The sequence below is a fragment of the Protomyces lactucae-debilis genome (genome assembly GCF_002105105.1).
Source record: "Protomyces lactucae-debilis strain 12-1054 chromosome Unknown BCR37scaffold_10, whole genome shotgun sequence".
Taxonomy (NCBI): Eukaryota; Fungi; Ascomycota; class Taphrinomycetes; order Taphrinales; family Protomycetaceae; genus Protomyces; species Protomyces lactucae-debilis.
Window position 1 is genome coordinate 439,907 of NW_024468002.1, and position 19,604 is coordinate 459,510.

Sequence of the window (19,604 nt, forward strand, 5' to 3'; positions counted from 1 at the left end):
GAAGCAGAGTCACGCCAAGAATTATTGTCTGCAATGGCAGCTGGAGCGGATGTAGAGGCCGTCGTTCGAGAAACGCAAGAGAATGCTAAGCGTCGTCTCGAGGCTCGCAAGCGTGATGCTGATGCGCGTGCTGCAAATGCGCAAGCACAACTCAGGCATTTCCAAAAGACAAAAGGAAGACTGCAGCAGCTGAAGCAACAAGCCGATACGCCCTTCTCGCCAATGCTTGGGATGGGCCAGCCTACAGACTTGTACAATGTGCAAGGTGATTACGAAGATGTTACGCTGTCCGCACTCAAGCGTGACAAAACATTCAGCGGAGGCGGTGCACGTGTGCATGACATCTATGAGCGTGCTCTATTTGAAGCGTTTGCTGGGCTTATGCTGCCGAACAATGGAGGTGAATAGACTCTTGTCCATCAAATGAGCAGTGAGGCATGCTTGAAGTCCTGCATTGGAGAATGCCCGACTCGAGGCACGATATTGTTGGACCATCTGAAAGCCTAGAGACTCAGAGATCCCCTGCCAGATACCTTTGCCTCGGGCTACAGTCATACGGAGGTGTGAGAGGACCACGAGAATATGCTTACTACGAAACCTATTTACCAAAGTTCCTGGAAAGGCTAGTTTGGCTGCTTCGAGTATACAGAGGGATCAGTGCCGAGTCCAAAGCCAACAGCAAATTCCGGTGCAATGACAGTCTCACTTGCATCCGTAAAGAATGTGCAGAATGGTGCAGGTGCTGCCGTTGTACGCCAATAATTTGCACCCACAAGCTGCAACTTGTTGGCAGCAGCGTAGGACTTGATGTTGAAGAAGAGTGGGTACCTGGCAGTACCAAACCCTGCGACAGCCGGATCAATTTGGGCAGGTTGCTTGAATAAAGCAATCACGTAGCGGTGTGTTCCACAGCCAGCGGGTGGTGAGGGACCCAGATACCCAAAGGACCCGGCTGGACGATCCCCTAGGGTGGACAGGTTGCCAGCAAGTGTGTTGCCTGGGATGTTGAAGGCAAGGAAGTGCTGCACCTGTGAGATGATGTTGTTGTTGCGTTCCGGCGCATCTGGGTCGACGATAGCGAGGGTGAACAGATCTTTGGGTGATCCAAAGAAGCTCAATGCTGGTGGGTACGCAGCTCTTGCCTGAGGGATGTTGTTGCCGAGGAAAGCAACATCCGTGGTGAATTTGAGGAGTGGGAATGTCTGAGGATTGAAGTCAGGCAAAACATTGGGGATGATGCCTGCTTGCACGAGAGGGAGATTGGCTATGTTGTATCCCGGGCTGGCGGTGACGACAGAGAACAAGCCGGAGAGGGCGATGGACGCGAGCATTTTGAATAGACTATCTAAGAAGAAAGTAGCAGCAGGCAGCTCGGTTTAAGTACTGTAGATTGTCAAGGCCAACAGTATGAGTGCCTCGAAACTAAGACGCGCTTATTGTGTGACTTCCGTCCGCATGCTGTCATGCCTACCTGTCACTGGCCCGGGATATACTGAATTGAGTCAGATCTGGACCTCTTTGGAACAGATGCAGAGACGGCGGATCTAAGTTGCCGGGAAAGTCAGTGTGCTGCGCCCTTATAAGGTTGGCGACGGCATTCAGGATGCTGACACAATGGTGTGGAGTCGTGGTCCAGGCCGTTGAGATGAAGTCCGTTGGCCGGTTTCGGTGCTCGAAATTGCCCGATGATCTGCTGCTGCGTCTATGGACTCTACAGTGTGCATCGATTGGTAGACTGTGATACAGACCTATACAGTGAACAGGCTGCCAGATTCGAGTGCTCGAGACTCAGGCTCAGATATAGATATCCTGCGTTCTAGCATCTGAAATGATCCAAGTCAAGCAGATGTTCGCAGCCATAGAGCCGGCAGAACCAATCCAGTAGCTCTCGCTGAACAGCGGTCCTCCAAGAGACAGACTGCCAAATCTGATAGTCAGATGCTGCTCCTTTGTACATTCAAGACGATAACATGCCGATAAAAGGCATACATAGCTGAGCTTGGCCATGAGCGATTCCGCTTTAGTACGCGGCTTTAGCCTGCATCTCATGGCGACGACTTGTTCAGATGGGCCACCTGCTCCATCGGCCAAACCGAGAATCGACAACGCAAACAGCGCCAGACACACAACCGCGACCTCCAGCTGCACGCGAGCCTGCGGGCCTTGAGCTGTCCTGGGTGATGGTTCGCACGACAGGTCTGAGTCTGACGCGCTGTATCCGTATAAATCCAAGAGACTGCTGCACAGCGAATCGGCGTACCTTTCACGACTACTATACACCGCGTGACCGGCCGGAAGTACGAATTCCTATCGCCAAAGCCAAAGCGCACTGCGGCTTATACTCATCGCGTGGCGATCGGCCTACCAATGAAGATAGGCTACGTGTTGGCACACTCAACAAACTTGTCAATAAATCCACAACAGAGGATAAGACGATGTTTTACTTTGCCGTGATTGATGGGCATGGTGGACAGACGTGCTCAGAGTGGCTCAAGGAGAACTTGCATGATCATATTGAAGGGGTCCGGTCAAGAGAAATTGCCAAGATGGTGACAGCATGGCGGAAGGAGGTGGGTGGGTACTTTGCAAGGTTCAGGCCGCAAGTTCTGCAAGATTACATCGGCGGCCTTGATCCAGACAACACAGACCAGCTATCCCTTGAAGCTCGACTGACTGCTGCTTTTCTGAGCGCAGATTTGCACTACATCCGCGAGAATGCGGAAGCTGGCGCTGTTGCGTCGATTGCGTTGATTCAATCGCATGATGATCAGCCCTTTTGGAATTCCAGCACGTACACCATCACGTCAGCGCATGTGGGCGATACACGCATCTTGCTGTGTTCAACAGAAAAGGGCGGTCTGTCAGAAGTCCTGACAACGAACCATCATCCTTCTTCCCCGGCAGAGCTCGAACGGCTTCGACGCTTCACGACGCGCTTCACAACTGATTCCTTTGGGACTGAACGCTTTGGTCAATTTGCCAATACGCGAGCCTTTGGTGATGCCAAGATGAAGAAAGTTGGAGTCAGTGCAGAGCCGCAATTGGCAGTTGTTGATTGTCATGCAGAGAGCTATGCGTTCATGGTGATGTGTACGGATGGTGTGACGGATGTTTTGAGCGATCAGGAGATCATTGATGTGGTCAAGACATTTGATACGGATACACCTGCTCGTGCAGCTGAAGAACTCGTCCTACTAGCGCAGCATTTGGGAACGGATGATAATGCGAGCTGCTGCGTTGTTCGGCTGCCTGCGTGGGAGGCGGATTTCAGTCGGGTGGACTATACAAAGGACCTGCGCAAGTACAGGCTGGAGAATGCCAATGTACGGGATCGTCGTACATGAGAGGTCCTTCTCATTTTATAAAAAGAACATGTACAATATCACCAAGGTTAAAGGCAGGATTATTTGTTTCACTATGGCAGATGAGTGTCGAAAACTACTGCTTGTCTGCAATAGGGACGTCCTTGCCAGTTATCTTCTTGAAGCCAGAGCGGATTCCATCAGAGATCTTCTCGGTGGTACCTGCGTTGGTCGAGTGTCCGGCCTTCTTGCTCATCTAGTAGGATTAGCAACATGTCTCTCCTGATAACAAGAAACTTACAAAAGACACGCCCTTGTCAAGTGCGTCTTGCTGGCCTGCTCCTGCTGGTGCGCCTGGTTGTCCTAGGGGTGCTGACATGATGATAGTTGAATGGATTGGATGTGTAGGGAAGAGGTTTGCATGACAACATGGGCTCGCCTTGGCACTTTATGAAGGCCGCCCACCCCACAGCCAACATGGGCTACAGCTGCTCGTCGCACGTTTCCCGAGCTGCGTCCTGGCCAATCAACTGACGTCATCTGGTGTAGAGTGAAATATAGCAGTCACAGCTGCACTCATCAAAAGAGACTACCGCCGTGACCGTCTTCTCTTTGCATCCTTCTCCCTGCGCTCCCTGGCTTCCCGGGCTCTTCTTTGATGTGCAGTCTCCTGTGCTTTTGGGGGATGGCGACTATCAAATCCACCTTCGCGACAGGTGTCACAGTACCATTTGCCCTTCGGTGCACCCGTCAAGCCCAAGCAAGCGAAATGAAACCACTCACCACCCTCGCAAGCGTCGTTCTCACAGGCTAGCATCTTGCCAAAGGAGACGCGGTTGCAGTAGCAATATACTGGCTCATCGTCATCAATAGGAATATCATACGCGTCTTCGACCTTATCCTTGGCTGCTGAGTGGTCGGGGGTAGATGTTGCTTCTGCTGCAGGTTTCCGTTGTGCCTGCTTGCTCTTGCTTTTTGGTTTATGACTTCTTGGCGTTGCCATCTCGGGTTGCCGCGGCTGAGAGAGTTCATCTTCCGTTGCCATCCGCTGAACAGCAGCTAGGTGCGCGTTCGTCGCTGCCAGACTCTCTGCTGGCTTTTCAATCTTGCGAATCTCCTGCCGCAGACTAGCAGCATGATGCTCAACCAGTGTCTGCAGCTTGTTGACTTCAGCGGCGATTTCTGCCCGATCTGAACGTGAACTCTGCATCAATTGAGTGATTCGCTTCCTCAGCTCGAGAGACTCTGTCAAAGTCGTACTTGCTTGTAAATCTCGACACAACTCGTCCAATGCGCGCGATTTTGCAAGGTAGGCGGCATCTAGTTGTCGCATAAACATCAATGATCGATACAATTCGACAGGGAAATGTCCACACACCTCACCAAACTCAATCAACAGCCTACTTCTGGCAAGATCTTCCTCTGTCCGCTCTGGCTCTTCTGTCGCTGCTTGCTTGACAAGTGTCTCACGCGCTGCAGGCGGCACACGAAACCAACTCGCGTCATCTTCTGCTTGCACTTGCGCGTGTGTCTTTTGCCGCAATGGCGTACGATCGCCTGATCCATGATGAGACTTGCGACGGTGCGCGCTCGTGCTGCCACTCGATCGACCACGAGCGCGACGTTTGAATAAAGTTGAAGTTGTTGCAAAGGTATGGCCGGGGAGTTGAAAGTCCATGGGACTATCGCCGGAGGTCCCTTCGTCTGTTGCAGGTGGCATTATGTCTGCTCCATTGGGTCTGCTGCCTCTCCTGCCACTGAAGGGAAGTCCTTGATGATGGCCTGCGAATCACTGAATCAGGCTGCGGTGCTTCAATTTCTGTCGCGTCGTTGCAGTGCACGTGCTTGTTGCGGATTTCTTGTTTTTGTTTTGAGGGAGACGCGACGTTGAACTTGATCCTCCCCCGACAGCTGCTCATCCTCAAGCTCTGATTACATATATCTACAGCTGCTCATTGTAAAGATGCCAGGCCGTGTCCGTCCCTCGGCCATCGCGCAAATCTTCACAGAAGCTCAATCATCGCGCATCTCGCGCAAGAATGCAGTTCTCCTCAAACAAGACCTGCTCCATAACGAGCGCTTCACTCAAGAGTTCCTATCGCTCCTCAATCGTGTGCTTGTCCTTAAAAAGGCAGATGCCAATGCAGACCGCATCATCAAACTAACTGCGCTGTTTGTTTCTGTTTTGGATGCTACGGAAGATGAAGCCGAGCAAGAATTGTTTGGCGAATTCACGGCTGACCTCGTCCATCATCTGTTGCGTGGTATGGAATCAAAGGAGAAGAATGTGCGTTATCGTGTTGTGCAGCTACTTGCATTCATCATGTCTTCTGGTCTCTCCGAGATTGACGAAGATCTATTTAAGCAGCTTGAAAAAGCACTCATTCGTCGCGTACGAGACAGGGAAGCGAGCGTGCGTGTGCAAGCGGTCCTTGCACTGTCTCGCTTCCAGGCTGATATGAATGACGAGGAAGAAGAAGTCGATGAGGATGAAGACTCGACCAAAATAACTGAAGTCATGCTGCACCTACTACAACATGATCCAGCAGCCGAGGTACGCAGAGCAGTGTTGCACAACCTCAGTCAGAGCCCTGCAACCTTGCCATTCTTGTTAGAACGCGCGCGTGACCTGGATCCCATCATGCGCAAACACATCTACACCACTGTCCTACCTTCCATCCAAGGCTTCAAACCCTTGTCCATCAGCAAACGCAACAAGCTCCTCAAATGGGGTCTGCGAGACCGTGACGAATCTGTGCGCAAGGCATCGGAAAAGATGTTTGCAGTAGATTGGCTCAATCTCGCCCATGGCTCAATTCTTGAGCTGCTGCAACGTCTCGATATCGTCAATAGTACTGTCGGTGAAGACGTCATGCGAGCCTTCTTCAAGATTCGCAAGGAGTTTGTGGATAGTATCCAATTTGATGAAGAATTCTGGCAAGACTTGAACCCGGAGAGTGTCTTCCTGGCGCGCTGCCTGAATGATCAATGCACAACGGAAGGGATAGATTTGTCTGATAAACTTCCTGAACTCTCGGAGCTCTCTGAACTTGTCATGAAGCAAGTACAGCTTGCGCTAACCCAAGAAGATGCGGACAAGGTCGACACAGAGTTTGTCATTGAGAATCTGCTCAAAATTGTGCAGAAGTCAGACTTCTCAGATGAGATTGGTCGCAGGCGCATTCAATCTACCGTGCATATGATCTTGCACGCACAGCTGTCTGACAACGTGCAGACACTTGCAGTCAATGCATTGAGCAAGATTGCCGTGAACGAGGTGGAGTACGTCAGTATTGTGCGGGAGGTGGTGACGGATCTTTATGATGAACTCGAGGATGACCCTGAAGAGGCTTCATTCCACTCTGCTGAGTCAGGCACACCAAATGGCAAAGAGGAGACGAGTGGCGAAGTGAAGTACATCCTCACAACACTACGGGCACTCAACCTCGTGCACGCACTGATCCTCAACCTCACAGGAACGCTCGCAAGTAATCCAAAGCTGACGGAAGTTTTGAGCAGCATTATTCATCCTGCCGTTCGTTCACATGAAGGCCCTATTCGTGAGCGTGGTATCGAGTGCTTGAGCTTGATTTGCCTCTTAGACAAGAAGACGGCCGAAGAGAACATGGATTTGTTCATTTACTGCTTTGCAAAAGGACATGAAGAGATGCGCATCTTGGCGATTCGAATTGTGACTGACATCCTCATGGCGCATCCAGCACTACTCAAAACGGTCATCGCATCGACCGATGAAGAAGAGGCCGAACAATCATCTCCAGAGGAAGGTTTCGTCCGCATGTTCTTGAAGGCTTTTGAGAATGACGACTTTCCAGAGGTTCAAGCGACCGCTGCATTGTCCGTCTCAAAGTTGCTCCTGCACAACATCCTTCTGCCAGACTCAGTCAATGCCCGTGGACTGCTCAAGGAGATGGCAACGCTATATTACTCCCCTGCGTCCTTTGACAATCAATCACTCAAGCAATGCCTGGCCTATTTCTTCCCAGTGTACTGCTACTCATCAGCGCAGCACCAAGAAGCATTTGCGACTGTTGTCGTGAGCGTCATGCGCCGCGTTTCACGACAATACGAAGAACTGGACGCTGAGGAACGGCAAGAGATGGCAGCATTGACGAGTGTTGGCGCGCAACTCATGGAATGGACAAACCCGCTACGACTTGCCAATTTGCCTGCCCAGTCCATGGATAGCGTTCAAGCTTGTCAAGTCGTCCATATTGCGCCTGGTCTTTTGAAACGACTGGGCGTTTGCAAGAAGGAGGAAGGCCGTGTCCTTGCATCTATGCTCGGCAAAGTGCATCTTCCGCGACGATTCGAGCAGGAACAGATTGAAACGGCAGTGGAGGATTTGGATGATGTATTGGAACGATGCAGTGATATGGTCACGAAGCGGAGTCTTGTGCGTTTCAAAGCAGCGATGGACAAGGCGCTTGCAAGCCAGGACAGCGAGACGGTGGTTGGAGATGGCGACAAGACAAGTGCTGCTGCGGATGAAGAGGATACTGCGACTGTCAACGGCGATGTCACTGCTGCTGGGGACATCACAGTCGTTGCATAGTGCATACTTAAATACTGTAGGATCAAGTTGACGCTGCCAGCCCATCTCGCCAGTCACAAGAAAAATTTATGGCCGCGACCTCGACCAAACCTGCACCCGGGCACAGAGCAACCTGCTTTCCCCGAACAGCCCCCAGTGCCCCATCTACAGAGGCCCTGTAGCGAGAGAGTCGTGCTTGCATCCTTCATTGAGCCAGTTAGAGGCTACAATACATTCATTTAGAGATGGCAGAGCAGGAGCCATACAACGACGAGACCGCTGACCAGGCCCCACAACGTAAGACATGCATCGCACGCCCGTCTCAAGGTGGTACGTAAGCTGACATCTGGTGTAGAGCTCTTTACCATCACCGTACAGCTGCCTCAGTCGGACCCGAGCACTTTTCAGATTCAAGCAAGTGCATCAGAGACAATTAATGAGATTAAGCAAAGCATTATCGAACAACCGAGCACCTGTCAATACTCATGCTTCCATTTGGAGTACAACGGCAAAGCACTCAATGACTTTGCAGAACTGAGTAGTGTCGAGGGTCTGCAAGCAGAATCAGACTTCAAGCTCGTGCAAAACCCGTACTCTGAACGAGAAGCTCGTGTGCATGTCACCCGACTGCTTGATTTCCTGCACGGTGGTGCATCGATAGGCCCAGGCGGCGAGACGCAATTCGAGTTGCTGCAGCTTGAAGACGAGGCTAATCAGCCTGCGCCCCTGTCTGGAGATGCAGTGCACGCTGCCGTATCTATGGTTGATTTGGCACCAAAACCCAAGTCCCCCGTCACAGCAAGTCTCAAGAGACTGGCACTGTCCGCGTGGAATCCTGTCCCCTCTGATCTCAGACTACGTGGACACTTGCTCTATCTCATTGCCACAACACTCGAAGGCGACAATCTGCACATTACATCGACCATCAATGGCTTTTACGTCAGCAACTCGAGCTCGTCCAAATTTGACCCGTCCATTAAATCTGGTTGTGAGGTTTTCCATTCCTTGTCGCCTCTTCTCAAAGCACAGAGTCCGTTGTTCAAAGCGCACTACAGCAAGTTGGAAGCGTACATGAATACCCGGGATGCGATCCTCACCGTGCCGCTTGTCAACGCTGCCCCTGCCGTGTCTTGGCTTGCACATAAACAAACCCTTACGGCAGATCCAATTCGCGTCCAGCGTCCGTTCCTCGAACATGGCTTTGATCTCAATGAATCATTGCGCGACTGGAATGAAGAAATTCAAAATACGCGCGAGATGCCAGTAACCCCTTTGCCGGAACGGATCTTACGTTCGCGCTTGTTGGCCAAGACTTTGTACGACTTCGCTGCAGCGGCAGCCAAGGGCGCTGAGCTCCTCGTCAAGGGCGAACTCATCCCATTGAACCCAACAGAGGACCGCGATGCTCAAATGTACATCTATGGCAATATTTTCTTTTCTCATGGTTTGGATGGTGTTGGTACCTTCCACCGTGAGGGCGGTGACGATGCAGCACACAAGGCTGTTGCGCTGGACGTCAACGGTGTCAAGGCCCTCTCGTCGCTCGACGTGGACAAGCTATGCACGCTCGGTACATGTGTCGTGGATTACTGTGGTGAACGCATTGTCGCACAGTCCATCGTTCCTGGCATCTTCAAGGCCCGCCCAGAAGGAGAATCACAAATCATCTATGGCGGCGTCGACGGACGCGATGTCGTTGCCGATGATAAGGATTGCGGCGAACTTTTTGCCAAAGTGGCACAAACCATGCGACTTAAGCGTCACGCCGTTTTTGAAAAGGAGGAGGACCGTAGGAAGGAACTCGAGCTCAGTGTTGAGACGAAAGGCCTGGCTGGTGCAGATGGCCGGACGTACATCTTGGACTTGTACCGGTTGACGCCCGTGGATATTGCCTTCCTCGAGAACGAATGTGGTCCTGAGAATCTAGGCAGCTTTGAGAACCGTGGTAGTTCAGAGGCTGTCGAGTCGGACAAGTACCCGCATCGCATGGTCGCCTTGCGTTACGAGCTTGTTGAGGGATTCTGGGAGCAGAAGCTCAATACCTATGTTCAGGACAAGATGCAGCAAGAGGACAAGGAGGCAGCGGCGAAGAAGGAACAAGCGACTATCAAGGATACACCTCCAGAGCCAACGCAAAGTCATGACCGTGCAGCGAGTCTCGACTCTGATGGCTTCACAAAAGTCGCCGCTGAGGGCGACACTGAAGCCGAGAGCGACAAATTTGTTGCTGCTAAGGGCGAAGCAGACGTCCCCGAGACCGATGCAAACGAAGAGCGTCGCATTGACATTTCCGGCTTCAAGTTGCTCTTCAACCCCGACACATTCACCGCGCGGTATCCTGAGACATTGACGGAGGAAGATCGCAAAGCAAAGGAAGAGGACGAACAGCTTGTTCGTTCTTTGTCAACGCACCTGCACGAGGTCGTTATTCCCAAGCTCGTTGAAGATTTGCGCGATGGGGCATTGGCTTGCCCCATGGATGGTGCAGCCTTGTCGAAACTCCTTCACAAGCGAGGCATCAATTTGCGCTGCTTGGGCCAAGTCTTAAAGCTTGCTCGGGAAGGCACTGCTGTCAGCAAATGCGCTGCCTTTGTCAAGGTCGGCACACGCAGTGTCATTGCAAGATCGGTGAAGCATATTCTGAGCAGGTCGATGCGAGCCCAGCCATTCGCCGTCGTTCGCTTTGCCATTGCTTACTACCTCAATTGTCTCTTCTCAGACAAAGCTGAAGCCGTGGTAGATCCTGAAGTCGCAAATCTCTATAAAGATGCTTTACACTTCAAGAAGTGGACGCCTGCGTCTGCCAAAGCGCAGATTGAGAAAGAGGTCTCGCGCCGATTCCGTTATACACTGCCAGAAAACTGGTCTGTTGATGTCGCCGGCGCGCCTCTCTTGCGTGAGATCTGTCTTGCCTTTGGCATTCAATTGGCAGCACGCGACTACTTTGCCACCCTTCAGCAGAAGCTGACGAATGGCCATGCTGAAGAGCCACAAACGGCAACAGCTGCGAAGAAGAGCAAAAAGGCCAAGAAGGAGGCTGCCATTGCCGCTGCAGCTATTGTAGAGCCAGCGCGCACCCAACGCTTCATCCCCGATGACATTACGGCCATCTTGCCTGTCGTCAAGGACTCTGCTCCTCATTCCGGACTTGCAGAAGAAGCTTTGGAAGCTGGTCGATTGACGCTTGCTCAAGGTCAGAAGGAGCTCGGCATGGAGCTGTTGGCAGAGGCACTGTCACTGCACGAGCAGATTTACGGTGTCTTACACCCAAGAGCCGCTCGGGGATACAGCCATTTGTCGTTGCTGTACAGCAACCTTGATGACAAGCTCTTGGCTGCAGACTTGTCGCGCAAGGCTGTGATTGTCGCTGAGCGGACTCTGGGTCTTGATAATCACGAGACTGTGCTATTCTATCTCAACTTGGCACTCCTGGAGCATGCGAATGGTGCAACGAAGCAGGCTCTTGCGTACATCCAGCACGCTCTGTCCAAGTGGCGCGTTATTTATGGCGAAGACCACCCAGACATGATCACGACCATGAACAACACGGCCGTGATGCTCCAGTCATTGCGCATGTTTAAGGATTCCCTGGCTTGGTTCGAGAAGAGTGCCGAGGTGTGTATTGCTGTGTTTGGACCAGACAGTCTGAATGCAGCCACCTTGTACTTCCAGATTGCACAGGCCATGGCCATGGCAGGACAGCACCGCGAATGCATCAACAAGATGCGTGATTCCTTCAACATCTTCAAGCGAGAGCTCGGTGCAGACAACAAGAACACAAAAGAAGCTGAGTTCTGGCTGTCGCAATTGACGCAGAATGCTGTGCAGTTGGCAAAACAAGCGAGGCTCGAAGCAACGCGATCTACGGGTGCAGGCAGGAGTACATCGCTAGCGAGCCGAGTGGCGTCTATGCAAAAAATGCACGCTACATCGACCACTGTTCAGGAGAAGGAAGCTGCCGCTGTCAGTGCAACTGTCAAACCGCTCGCCAACGTCTCCAACAAGACGGTTGAAGAGCTTGTCAAGTACATTACGGGCAACACAGACGAGGCACCGAAGAAGTCGAAGAACAAGAAGGCGCGGCCGATGAAGTAAGCATTTAGATTTGCTACTAAGCAGGTCCATATATACTCCCCTCAAGCATTTAATCCCAATACTGGTCTTTTGTGTGAAATGGTTGATTCTGCACATGACAGCTTCCATAAATAGAAGACGTTGAAAATGACGCACGGCCGACAAAGAGCGATCCCTGGATGGAAAGAAAGTCCTTTGTCAAAATTCAACCACCCACAGGCCCCTGCTCGTGACGTCGTATCTTTGTCTGTGCATCTGCTCATCTGTTGGACTAGATCCATATCTCACCTTTCATTCTGACGACAACCGTTCACCATGTCTAAGCCAGACATTATCGACATCATTCGCAATGCCAATACCGACCGAGGCAATTTCGATGTCAACAGTATATTGTCGTCTGTTGGCTTCTCTTTGGGCATCTCCGCCATTCTTTTTGTCGCATTCTCTCTGCTACGGCCTCGCAACACCGTCGTCTATGCACCAAAACTCAAATATGCGGACGAAAAGTTTGCACCGCCGAAGCTCAACAATGCGCCCTGGGCCTGGATCAAGCCTGTCTTGCGTGTCAAGGAGGACTACATGCTCGAGAGGATAGGTCTGGATGCGGTCATTTTTCTGCGGTTTTTGCGCATGTGCCGCAACTACCTGCTGTTCCTTACCGTGCTTGGTTGCGGTGTGCTCATCCCAGTCAACCTGATTGGTACGAACAAGCTAAGCAGCAGCAATACAAACGGGACCAATCCATTGCTAAAGTTGTCTACGGCAGGTCTGTATGGCAGCTGGCTCTATGCACATATCGGCATGTCTTATATCTTTACGCTTGCACTGCTTCTTCTCATTTGGCATAATCAAAAGCGTGTCATTCAGCTCAGGCGCAAGTACTTTGCTTCCGATGAATTTCAAGCGAGTCTGCATTCTCGCACCCTCATGCTAATTGATTTGCCATCACAAGCACGGTCTGATGCAGCACTGGCGGAACGCGCCTCGACCCTCAAACAGGCCAAGCCATATTCACAAGTCCAGATGGGCCGTGATGTGGGCAAAATCCCAGCGCTGATTGAGAGTCACGAAGCTGCAGTGCGCAAACTTGAAGGCTATCTGGCAAGCTATCTCAAAAACCCAGATAAGCTGCCAGCCAAGCGACCTACCCACAAAGGTCAGGACGCGATCGACTACTATTCATCGCGAGTGCGTTCTCTGGAGAAGCAGATTGAAGTGGCCCGTGACGAATATGAGGCATTTCGCACCAAGCCGTATGGTTTCATCTCTTACCCTGCAATTCCCCAAGCTCATGCTGTGGCCAAAGCCAACAAGGGAGACAGCAACGTCTTTCTAGCTCCTAAGCCACGGGATATCATCTGGAAGAACATGGGCACAAGGCAAAGTACACGCACGTCGAATCGTATCTTTGGCAATGTGCTATTTGTCTTTATGTGTATTCTTTGGACAGTGCCCAACGCGCTGGTTGCCACTTTTCTGCAAAATATCTACAATCTTGGTTACGTCTGGCCTTGGTTTCAGGGCCGCATCAATGCAAACCCAAAACTCTGGGCGGCCGTGCAAGGTGTGCTGGCACCACTGATTTTGACCCTTTTCTTTTTGCTTCTACCAGTTCTCATGCGACGACTCAGCCAATTTAGTGGATCACTCACGAAAACGTCTCGCGAGCGAAACGTTTTCCACAAGTTGTACCTCTTCTTCTTTGTCAACAACTTTGTCATCTTCACCCTCTTTGGAGTCGTCTGGTCCTTTGTCGTCTCGAGCATTGTTCAAACCGCGCAAGATCAGACTGGATTCGCAGGCTTTTGGCGTGCCTTGAAGAAGAGCGACTTTTTTGCAGGTGCGTCCAACGCCATCATCAATACCTCCACCTTTTGGATTCTGTACGTGGCTCAGCGCAACCTCGGATGTTTCGTGGACTTGGTACAGATCTGGATTTTAGTGCTCAAATGGGTCAAACGGACTTTCTTCTCCCCAAGCCCTAGGGAAATGATTGAGTGGTCTGCACCGCAACCCTTCGACTATGCCTCTTACTACAACTCCTTCCTATACAACTTTACGATTGTGGTGACCTATGCGGCCATTGCTCCACTAATCTTGCCCTTTGGCTTGCTCTACTTTGTCATTTCTGGGGTCACTTACAAATACACTTTGCTGTATGTGTCAATTACCAAAGTAGAATCTGGCGGCAGCTTCTGGCGCGTCTTGGTCAATCGTCTGCTTTGGATCCTGGCACTCGCCAATCTGGTGTTGTTTGTGGTCATTTGGATCAAGATTCGCATCTATACAGCCATCGCTGTTGCGCCCATCTTTGTCTTGCTCATTGCCTTTAAGCTATTTCTATGGAAAAAGTACGATACGGTATTTGAGTACTGCTTGGAAGAGGCGAGTGAGAGTCAAGTACCCATGGTCCACAAGAATGATGCAAAGAAAGATCGCTTGCGTCAACGATTCGGTCATCCGGCATTAACGCAACCACTCATGGTTCCCATGGTCTACGAAAAATCACGACACTTGCTAAGACAAGTTTATAAGGGTCGTTTGACAGATGATGAATCTGGTAGTCTGTTTGCTGATTCACAAACATTCAGTGGCGATGGGATTGCCATGACGACGCCTCATAAGGTTGGCCAGTCGCCGTTTGCTGATTCTCCCGGGTCCACGGGTACACAGACGCCTGGTCTGAGTCGTGCTGGATCATTTGAAGGTCGCTTCGAACTTGTTAGGGAAGGCGATGTCGCTGATGAAAAGTACGTGCATCAAGTGGCTGAAGCAAATGGCAACGACGAGCATTTGTTTGCTGATGTATCCAGACCTGGTACACGACAAGGGTCATTGGCACCGAGTGAGCATGAAGACTGGTCACGGCCCAGTACGCGCGGGATTGAGCGGAAGCCCGTATTCGCGACGACGACGCCACCGAGGGCGCCGTACCCGTTGATGCAACAACCTTCCGAGTCGGCAATGTATACACTGCAAGATACGTATTCGACTGCATCGCTTGGAGAAGCCACGGCCTATCATGGTGCATTGCAGCATCCAGCGTATGTAGAGGATCAGGATGATTACACAAACTTGCTACGGCAGGAAGATGTTGGACATCAAGAGGATTACGAGAGACGAGCCCCCTCGCAACGACCTCCGCGGCCGTGGTGAGCATGTACATATCATGATATAGACACGAACATAGAAGCATGATGAAGGATTTTCTATTGTTGCACTGCTGATGCTAGCCTAGTCGATACCATCCATGTTTGGGTCAATGGCCATGCTTCCATCTTCCATCTGCAAGCCTGCATAGCGTGCCACAGCATCTTCATCATCCTCCGCGCCACTCCCTTGCAGCTGCCTCATGGTCGCTGCATCGAATGGCGCATCAAAGGCATGCGCATGATTGCCGGTGTAATACGCATCTCCGAGGTGTTCTTGCATCAACGCAGAGTCATCGTGCATCAAATCATGATGCATCTGCGCCTGTATCGATTCCATCGCAGCAGCATTGACAGCACGTCGTTTCCTCGCACTACCACCGCCGCCACTGCGACGATCTGATGGTCCAGTCTCTTGTCGGAATTGCGCCATGGCAGATTCATAGCTGCTCTGCAGTAATGCATTTTGTTGAGCACGCTCATCGTCACTCTGGCTGGGATGACCATCAATGGCGAGTGCATGGTTGAGATTGAGATGTGGATGATGCGCTGTATGCAGTGCATCCAGTGCCAGCTCATCTAGTGTTTGTGCATCCACTTCACCAGGGAGTAAAGGTCCAGGCACACCGCCTTCGTGTTCTTGGTTGGCCGGGTCATGTTGGACGGCCAAGGATGCCAAGACTTGCTGTTGTTGTTTTGCAGCAGCGCGATTCCGTTCAGCACGTTGCTTCGCAGCCGCTACAGCAGCATCATGTGCAGCTTGTGCTTGTTCTGGGGTTCGTTGCGCAGCGAGTCTTTGTCGTCTTGCTTGATACCTGCGCTCTAATTCTTGCTGTGCGCGCAACATGGCCACTTGCCTGTTGTGTTCTTCTTCCTGCCGTTCAATGGCCTCCCGCTGAACAGGATCATGCGTTGCGAGTGCCTTGCGACTGATGCGAGCCTTCTTCATCTGTCGACAGATATTAGACGTGTCTACTTGGATGCCGAGGTCGTCTTCCAGTCGCTGCTTGATGTCCTTGAGGTACATTTGTGGGTTCTCCTCCAGTAGCCGACGAATGAGATCGATCCCCTCTGCATCCAGGCGAGAGGAACGTCCCTTCCGGGGTCGTGTCGAGGGAGTGGAGACTTCGCCTAGGGTTGTGTGATTCTTGAGTGCTGTTGCCAGTGTGCCGATGGACATGCCATACTTCTCTGCAGTGAGCTTGAGGGAGCCATGCTGCCTGTAGTAGGCGACTGCGGCGAGCTTTGTGGTCTCTGGGACGCGTGAGCCTGTCTTGCGTCCGTCGAGGGGCATCGAGTGCTGCTGTGTCTGTGTCTTGATTGCAGGCGCGACTTGGTTGATGGAGTTGAGGTTGATTCCTGGCTGAAGTCTCTTTCTTTCTTTTCCTTCTCTTCCTCATTTTGTGGCCTTTTCTTGACTGATCTTATTTTGTGGCCTTTTCTTCTCCTTCTTCTCCGTCTTTTGTGGCCCTTTCTTCTCCTTGTTCTCTGTCTTTTGTGGCCTTTTCTTGACACGGCTTTTATTTTGTGGCCTTTTCTTTCACTTTTCTGGCTGATTTCACTTTTATTGGGCACCACCATCAAATAATACCCGTACAAGGCTACATCCTATTCACTTCATCTCACCAGGTATCCGCACAGGCTGCTGAATCGCATCCCCCTCGAATCCTTCATACCACGCATGCTGTAGTACATCTTCCATCGTGAGCCGACTAGGCACATCCCGATTCAGCATCCGCCGCACCAAATCAATGCTTCGATCGCTAATGATGTACGGTACTCGCAAATCACGGTCCATAATCTCATCAATGTTGTAGAAGGGATTCTCCTTGTAGATGAGCGTGTAGAAGAGAATCCCACACGCCCAAACATCCTGTTCCTTGCCATTATACGGTTTTCCCTCGAGTGCTTCCGGCGACGCATAATCAATCGTCCCATGAAACGTATCAAAGGGACCATTGCGACAGTAATTCGCTGAACCAAAGTCAATCAACTTGACCCATCCATTCCGATCCAAGACAACATTCTCATCCTTGATATCGCGATGCACGATATCCAGTGCATGCAAGTGTGCGAGTGCGCGTGCCACTTGCAGGGAAATGCTGATACACTCAATCTCTCGCATATCGGTATTCAACTCGATATAGTCAAACAAATCCATCCCCGGTGAATGCGCCGTCATGGCAATATAGTAGTTTTCATCATCCTCAAAGAAATCCTTCATCTCCACCAAATTGCGATGCGGATGCTGCTTCAAGTGATTCAAAACGTGAATCTCCAAGGGTACAGTCCCAAGTCGACGGTCGCGTGTCCATGTATCCACCAAAATTCTCGACTTTGTCACATACTTCAGAACAACACGTTGTCGTTTCCTGCCATACCGTGCCAATTTCACTTGACCATACGCACCAGCGCCCATTTCTTCCAAAATGGTATACTCACCAATCCGGCGCGGTACAATCTCATCACCACCAGATTCAGCAGGCGATGAGGTTTCTGAGGCAACACGCTTCGTTGCAGGCAAGGTCTGCATATCGCGTGACACCGTGAATGCGCGTTCATAGGAAACCCACAGTGCATAGAGTAATCCACCCTCGCCATCACTCTGTTGAGCCACACGCATTTGTATATCAATGGGCAAGACACAACCATCGCAATGCAGGGATTGAATGCCTTGCAAGACATGTCGGTCTTCAGGACGTGTCAGGTAGATGCCAGCTTCCCTGAATGCCAGTTCCGGTACAATTGTGCCTTCTGCGAATTCACCACCGTTGTGCTCCTCGAGTTGTCTGAGCAACAACTCAAAATGCGGAATAAGCCTTGAAATGTGGAAGCCAGCAGTTTCCTTGTAGCCAAACAAAGAACTCGTAAAGGCACCATTCGCAGACTTGACATCCAAGTGCTGCGCACCAACAATAATGATTCCTGCAACGTGTGGTAGGAAGGACACGCGCAGCTTATGGCGTTCGTCTGTTGAAAAGACGCTCGGTTCAACGGTGCAGGGTGCGACAGAAGCACTACTTTTGAGGGTAAAGTGCATGCGTTCCTTGATCTGCTGCATTTCCAAACGACCGGCCGAGTCCCGTGGCAAGGTTGGTAGAATGGCAGAGAGAAACTCACCTTGAACATCGCGCTCAAAGATCTTGACAGTATCGCCATGCACTTGCAAGACCTTGTCGTCCTCTGAATCGAGCTGCAACTCCACAACCCCTTCCTCAATTTCTTCAATCACCCAAACAAGACCAAGTTGCTTCTCCTTGATCCATAAACTCGCAGCGCCCGTACCTAGCCGCTTGATGACCGGCAACACATCACCACACAACAATACTTTATCCTCATTCGCACCACTCTGCAATTTTTCCCGCAACCACTCTCGTCGATCTTCCACGACATAATCCAATAAACTCGTACGTTTCCGAATCGCATCCCGACCCATCCCAAAAATCATCATGGCATAGTCATTCGCAGATTGGATCGACCAGGGTGCTTCGAGTGTTGTGGTGAAGACTGCTTGAGTTGCTTGCTGGCCCCATCGATTGGTTGGATGGACGGGCATGAGGGGAGATTGCTGATAGGCTGTATTGAGAGAGGGTAAATTGGTGCACGACAAGGAAGAGTGCAAGGCCAGGCGAACTTCCTGACGTTCAACAAAGGAGGAACGTCGACGAGGCGGCATGGTCGATTGATTGGAGGTGGAGGTGCGCGTTGTTGACCGCGATACATCGGGTGAGCCTTCCGCTGTACTCGCCTCTGAGCTCTCTGTACTGAATGTCGGTGGTGAGATGAACGTCAACGGCGCTGTCTTAGGTCCCTGCCGACTCGGATCCAGCATGCCATCATTAACGCCTTCCAAATCAAGCGCAAATGTAGGTTTCTTGACCTTTGCCGGCCGTTCCTCTTCCGCTACTTGTTCCTGTTTTGAGCCAAATTTATCTCTGAGGTAGTCCAGGGATCGCTTGACGATGTTATGCCTCGCTGCAATGGTATCATGCTGAACGGCAAATGAAAACGCATGCAAGGATGTATTCGGAAATGTCTCTAGATCTTCAAGATGCGTCGTTGAGATATTTTGATGGTGCATAATCTGTGCGCCTGCAGACAAGCCGCCACCGACCGGCTGCTGTGCATGGATCAAGGGGATTTGTGGCGAGTGGGCGCCTGAACCGGGTATCCACTCTCTACTATTTTGTCGAGTCGCGCTGACTCTGATACGACCGAGGCCCGAGGGCCGTGTGAGATCGTTGTTGCCTGTAGGTCTGGCAGAGTGGACGCGACGAAGGACAGGGCGGTCCGGGTCTATTTGCATGTGTGTGAGTGATGGTGTTTGAAGTAGATCGTGTGGCTTACCAGACATGATGCTGCCGTGTATGGGCCTCGCCTTGGTCTAGTGCGGTCGCAGTTGCTTGTGCCGTTGCTGCTCTGCTGCTGCGTTGATCTGTCGTAGCTGTGTGAGTGTAGTGTAGTAGGCTAGTAGTCGTCTAGTAGTATAGTCTGGTGGTGGTGATGTCGTTCCTGTCTTCTGTTCGA

At 51.4% G+C, this 19,604-nt stretch overlaps 9 protein-coding genes across 9 annotated transcripts; 4 read left to right on the forward strand and 5 right to left on the reverse strand.

The window, feature by feature from the left end:
- Positions 1 to 623: 623 nt before the first annotated feature.
- Positions 624 to 2,007, reverse strand: BCR37DRAFT_393136 (phosphatidylethanolamine-binding protein; the record flags this gene model as incomplete). Its single annotated transcript, XM_040871256.1, has 2 exons — positions 624 to 1,202; positions 1,990 to 2,007. The coding sequence occupies 2 exons, from the start codon at positions 2,005 to 2,007 to the stop codon at positions 624 to 626; spliced, it is 597 nt and encodes a 198-aa protein (XP_040725235.1).
- BCR37DRAFT_380041 (phosphatase 2C-like domain-containing protein) lies at positions 1,616 to 3,800 on the forward strand. Its single transcript, XM_040869408.1, has 2 exons — positions 1,616 to 3,558; positions 3,604 to 3,800. The coding sequence occupies exon 1, from the start codon at positions 2,067 to 2,069 to the stop codon at positions 3,342 to 3,344; it is 1,278 nt and encodes a 425-aa protein (XP_040725236.1). The 5' UTR covers positions 1,616 to 2,066; the 3' UTR covers positions 3,345 to 3,558; positions 3,604 to 3,800.
- On the reverse strand, positions 3,439 to 3,681 carry BCR37DRAFT_393138 (uncharacterized protein; the record flags this gene model as incomplete). The annotated part of the gene is made up of 2 exons (XM_040871257.1): positions 3,439 to 3,558; positions 3,604 to 3,681. 2 exons carry the CDS (start codon positions 3,679 to 3,681, stop codon positions 3,439 to 3,441), a joined length of 198 nt encoding a protein of 65 aa, XP_040725237.1.
- Positions 3,801 to 4,011: 211 nt separating the features above from the next.
- BCR37DRAFT_330747 (the Ing1 Phd finger in complex with A histone H3k4me3 peptide) lies at positions 4,012 to 4,173 on the reverse strand (the record flags this gene model as incomplete). Its single annotated transcript, XM_040866992.1, has 1 exon — positions 4,012 to 4,173. A coding segment is annotated over one exon (162 nt), but the record flags the coding sequence as incomplete, so codon positions are not given.
- A 1,014-nt stretch (positions 4,174 to 5,187) lies between these two features.
- On the forward strand, positions 5,188 to 8,244 carry BCR37DRAFT_33277 (nuclear condensing complex subunit). Its single transcript, XM_040867074.1, has one exon. It carries the CDS (start codon positions 5,266 to 5,268, stop codon positions 7,873 to 7,875), a length of 2,610 nt encoding a protein of 869 aa, XP_040725239.1. The 5' UTR covers positions 5,188 to 5,265; the 3' UTR covers positions 7,876 to 8,244.
- On the forward strand, positions 8,100 to 12,063 carry BCR37DRAFT_393141 (clustered mitochondria-domain-containing protein; the record flags this gene model as incomplete). Its single annotated transcript, XM_040871258.1, has 3 exons — positions 8,100 to 8,151; positions 8,210 to 11,945; positions 12,051 to 12,063. The coding sequence occupies 3 exons, from the start codon at positions 8,100 to 8,102 to the stop codon at positions 12,061 to 12,063; spliced, it is 3,801 nt and encodes a 1,266-aa protein (XP_040725240.1).
- A 5-nt stretch (positions 12,064 to 12,068) lies between these two features.
- On the forward strand, positions 12,069 to 15,138 carry BCR37DRAFT_380043 (uncharacterized protein). The gene has a single exon (XM_040869409.1). It carries the CDS (start codon positions 12,244 to 12,246, stop codon positions 15,082 to 15,084), a length of 2,841 nt encoding a protein of 946 aa, XP_040725241.1. The 5' UTR covers positions 12,069 to 12,243; the 3' UTR covers positions 15,085 to 15,138.
- A 660-nt stretch (positions 15,139 to 15,798) lies between these two features.
- On the reverse strand, positions 15,799 to 16,678 carry BCR37DRAFT_380045 (uncharacterized protein). The gene has a single exon (XM_040869410.1). It carries the CDS (start codon positions 16,656 to 16,658, stop codon positions 16,209 to 16,211), a length of 450 nt encoding a protein of 149 aa, XP_040725242.1. The 5' UTR covers positions 16,659 to 16,678; the 3' UTR covers positions 15,799 to 16,208.
- BCR37DRAFT_34521 (kinase-like domain-containing protein) lies at positions 16,531 to 19,567 on the reverse strand. The gene is made up of 2 exons (XM_040867608.1): positions 19,425 to 19,567; positions 16,531 to 19,373 (listed from the first exon to the last, which is right to left on the reverse strand). Exons 1-2 carry the CDS (start codon positions 19,429 to 19,431, stop codon positions 16,690 to 16,692), a joined length of 2,691 nt encoding a protein of 896 aa, XP_040725243.1. The 5' UTR covers positions 19,432 to 19,567; the 3' UTR covers positions 16,531 to 16,689.
- Positions 19,568 to 19,604: the final 37 nt, after the last annotated feature.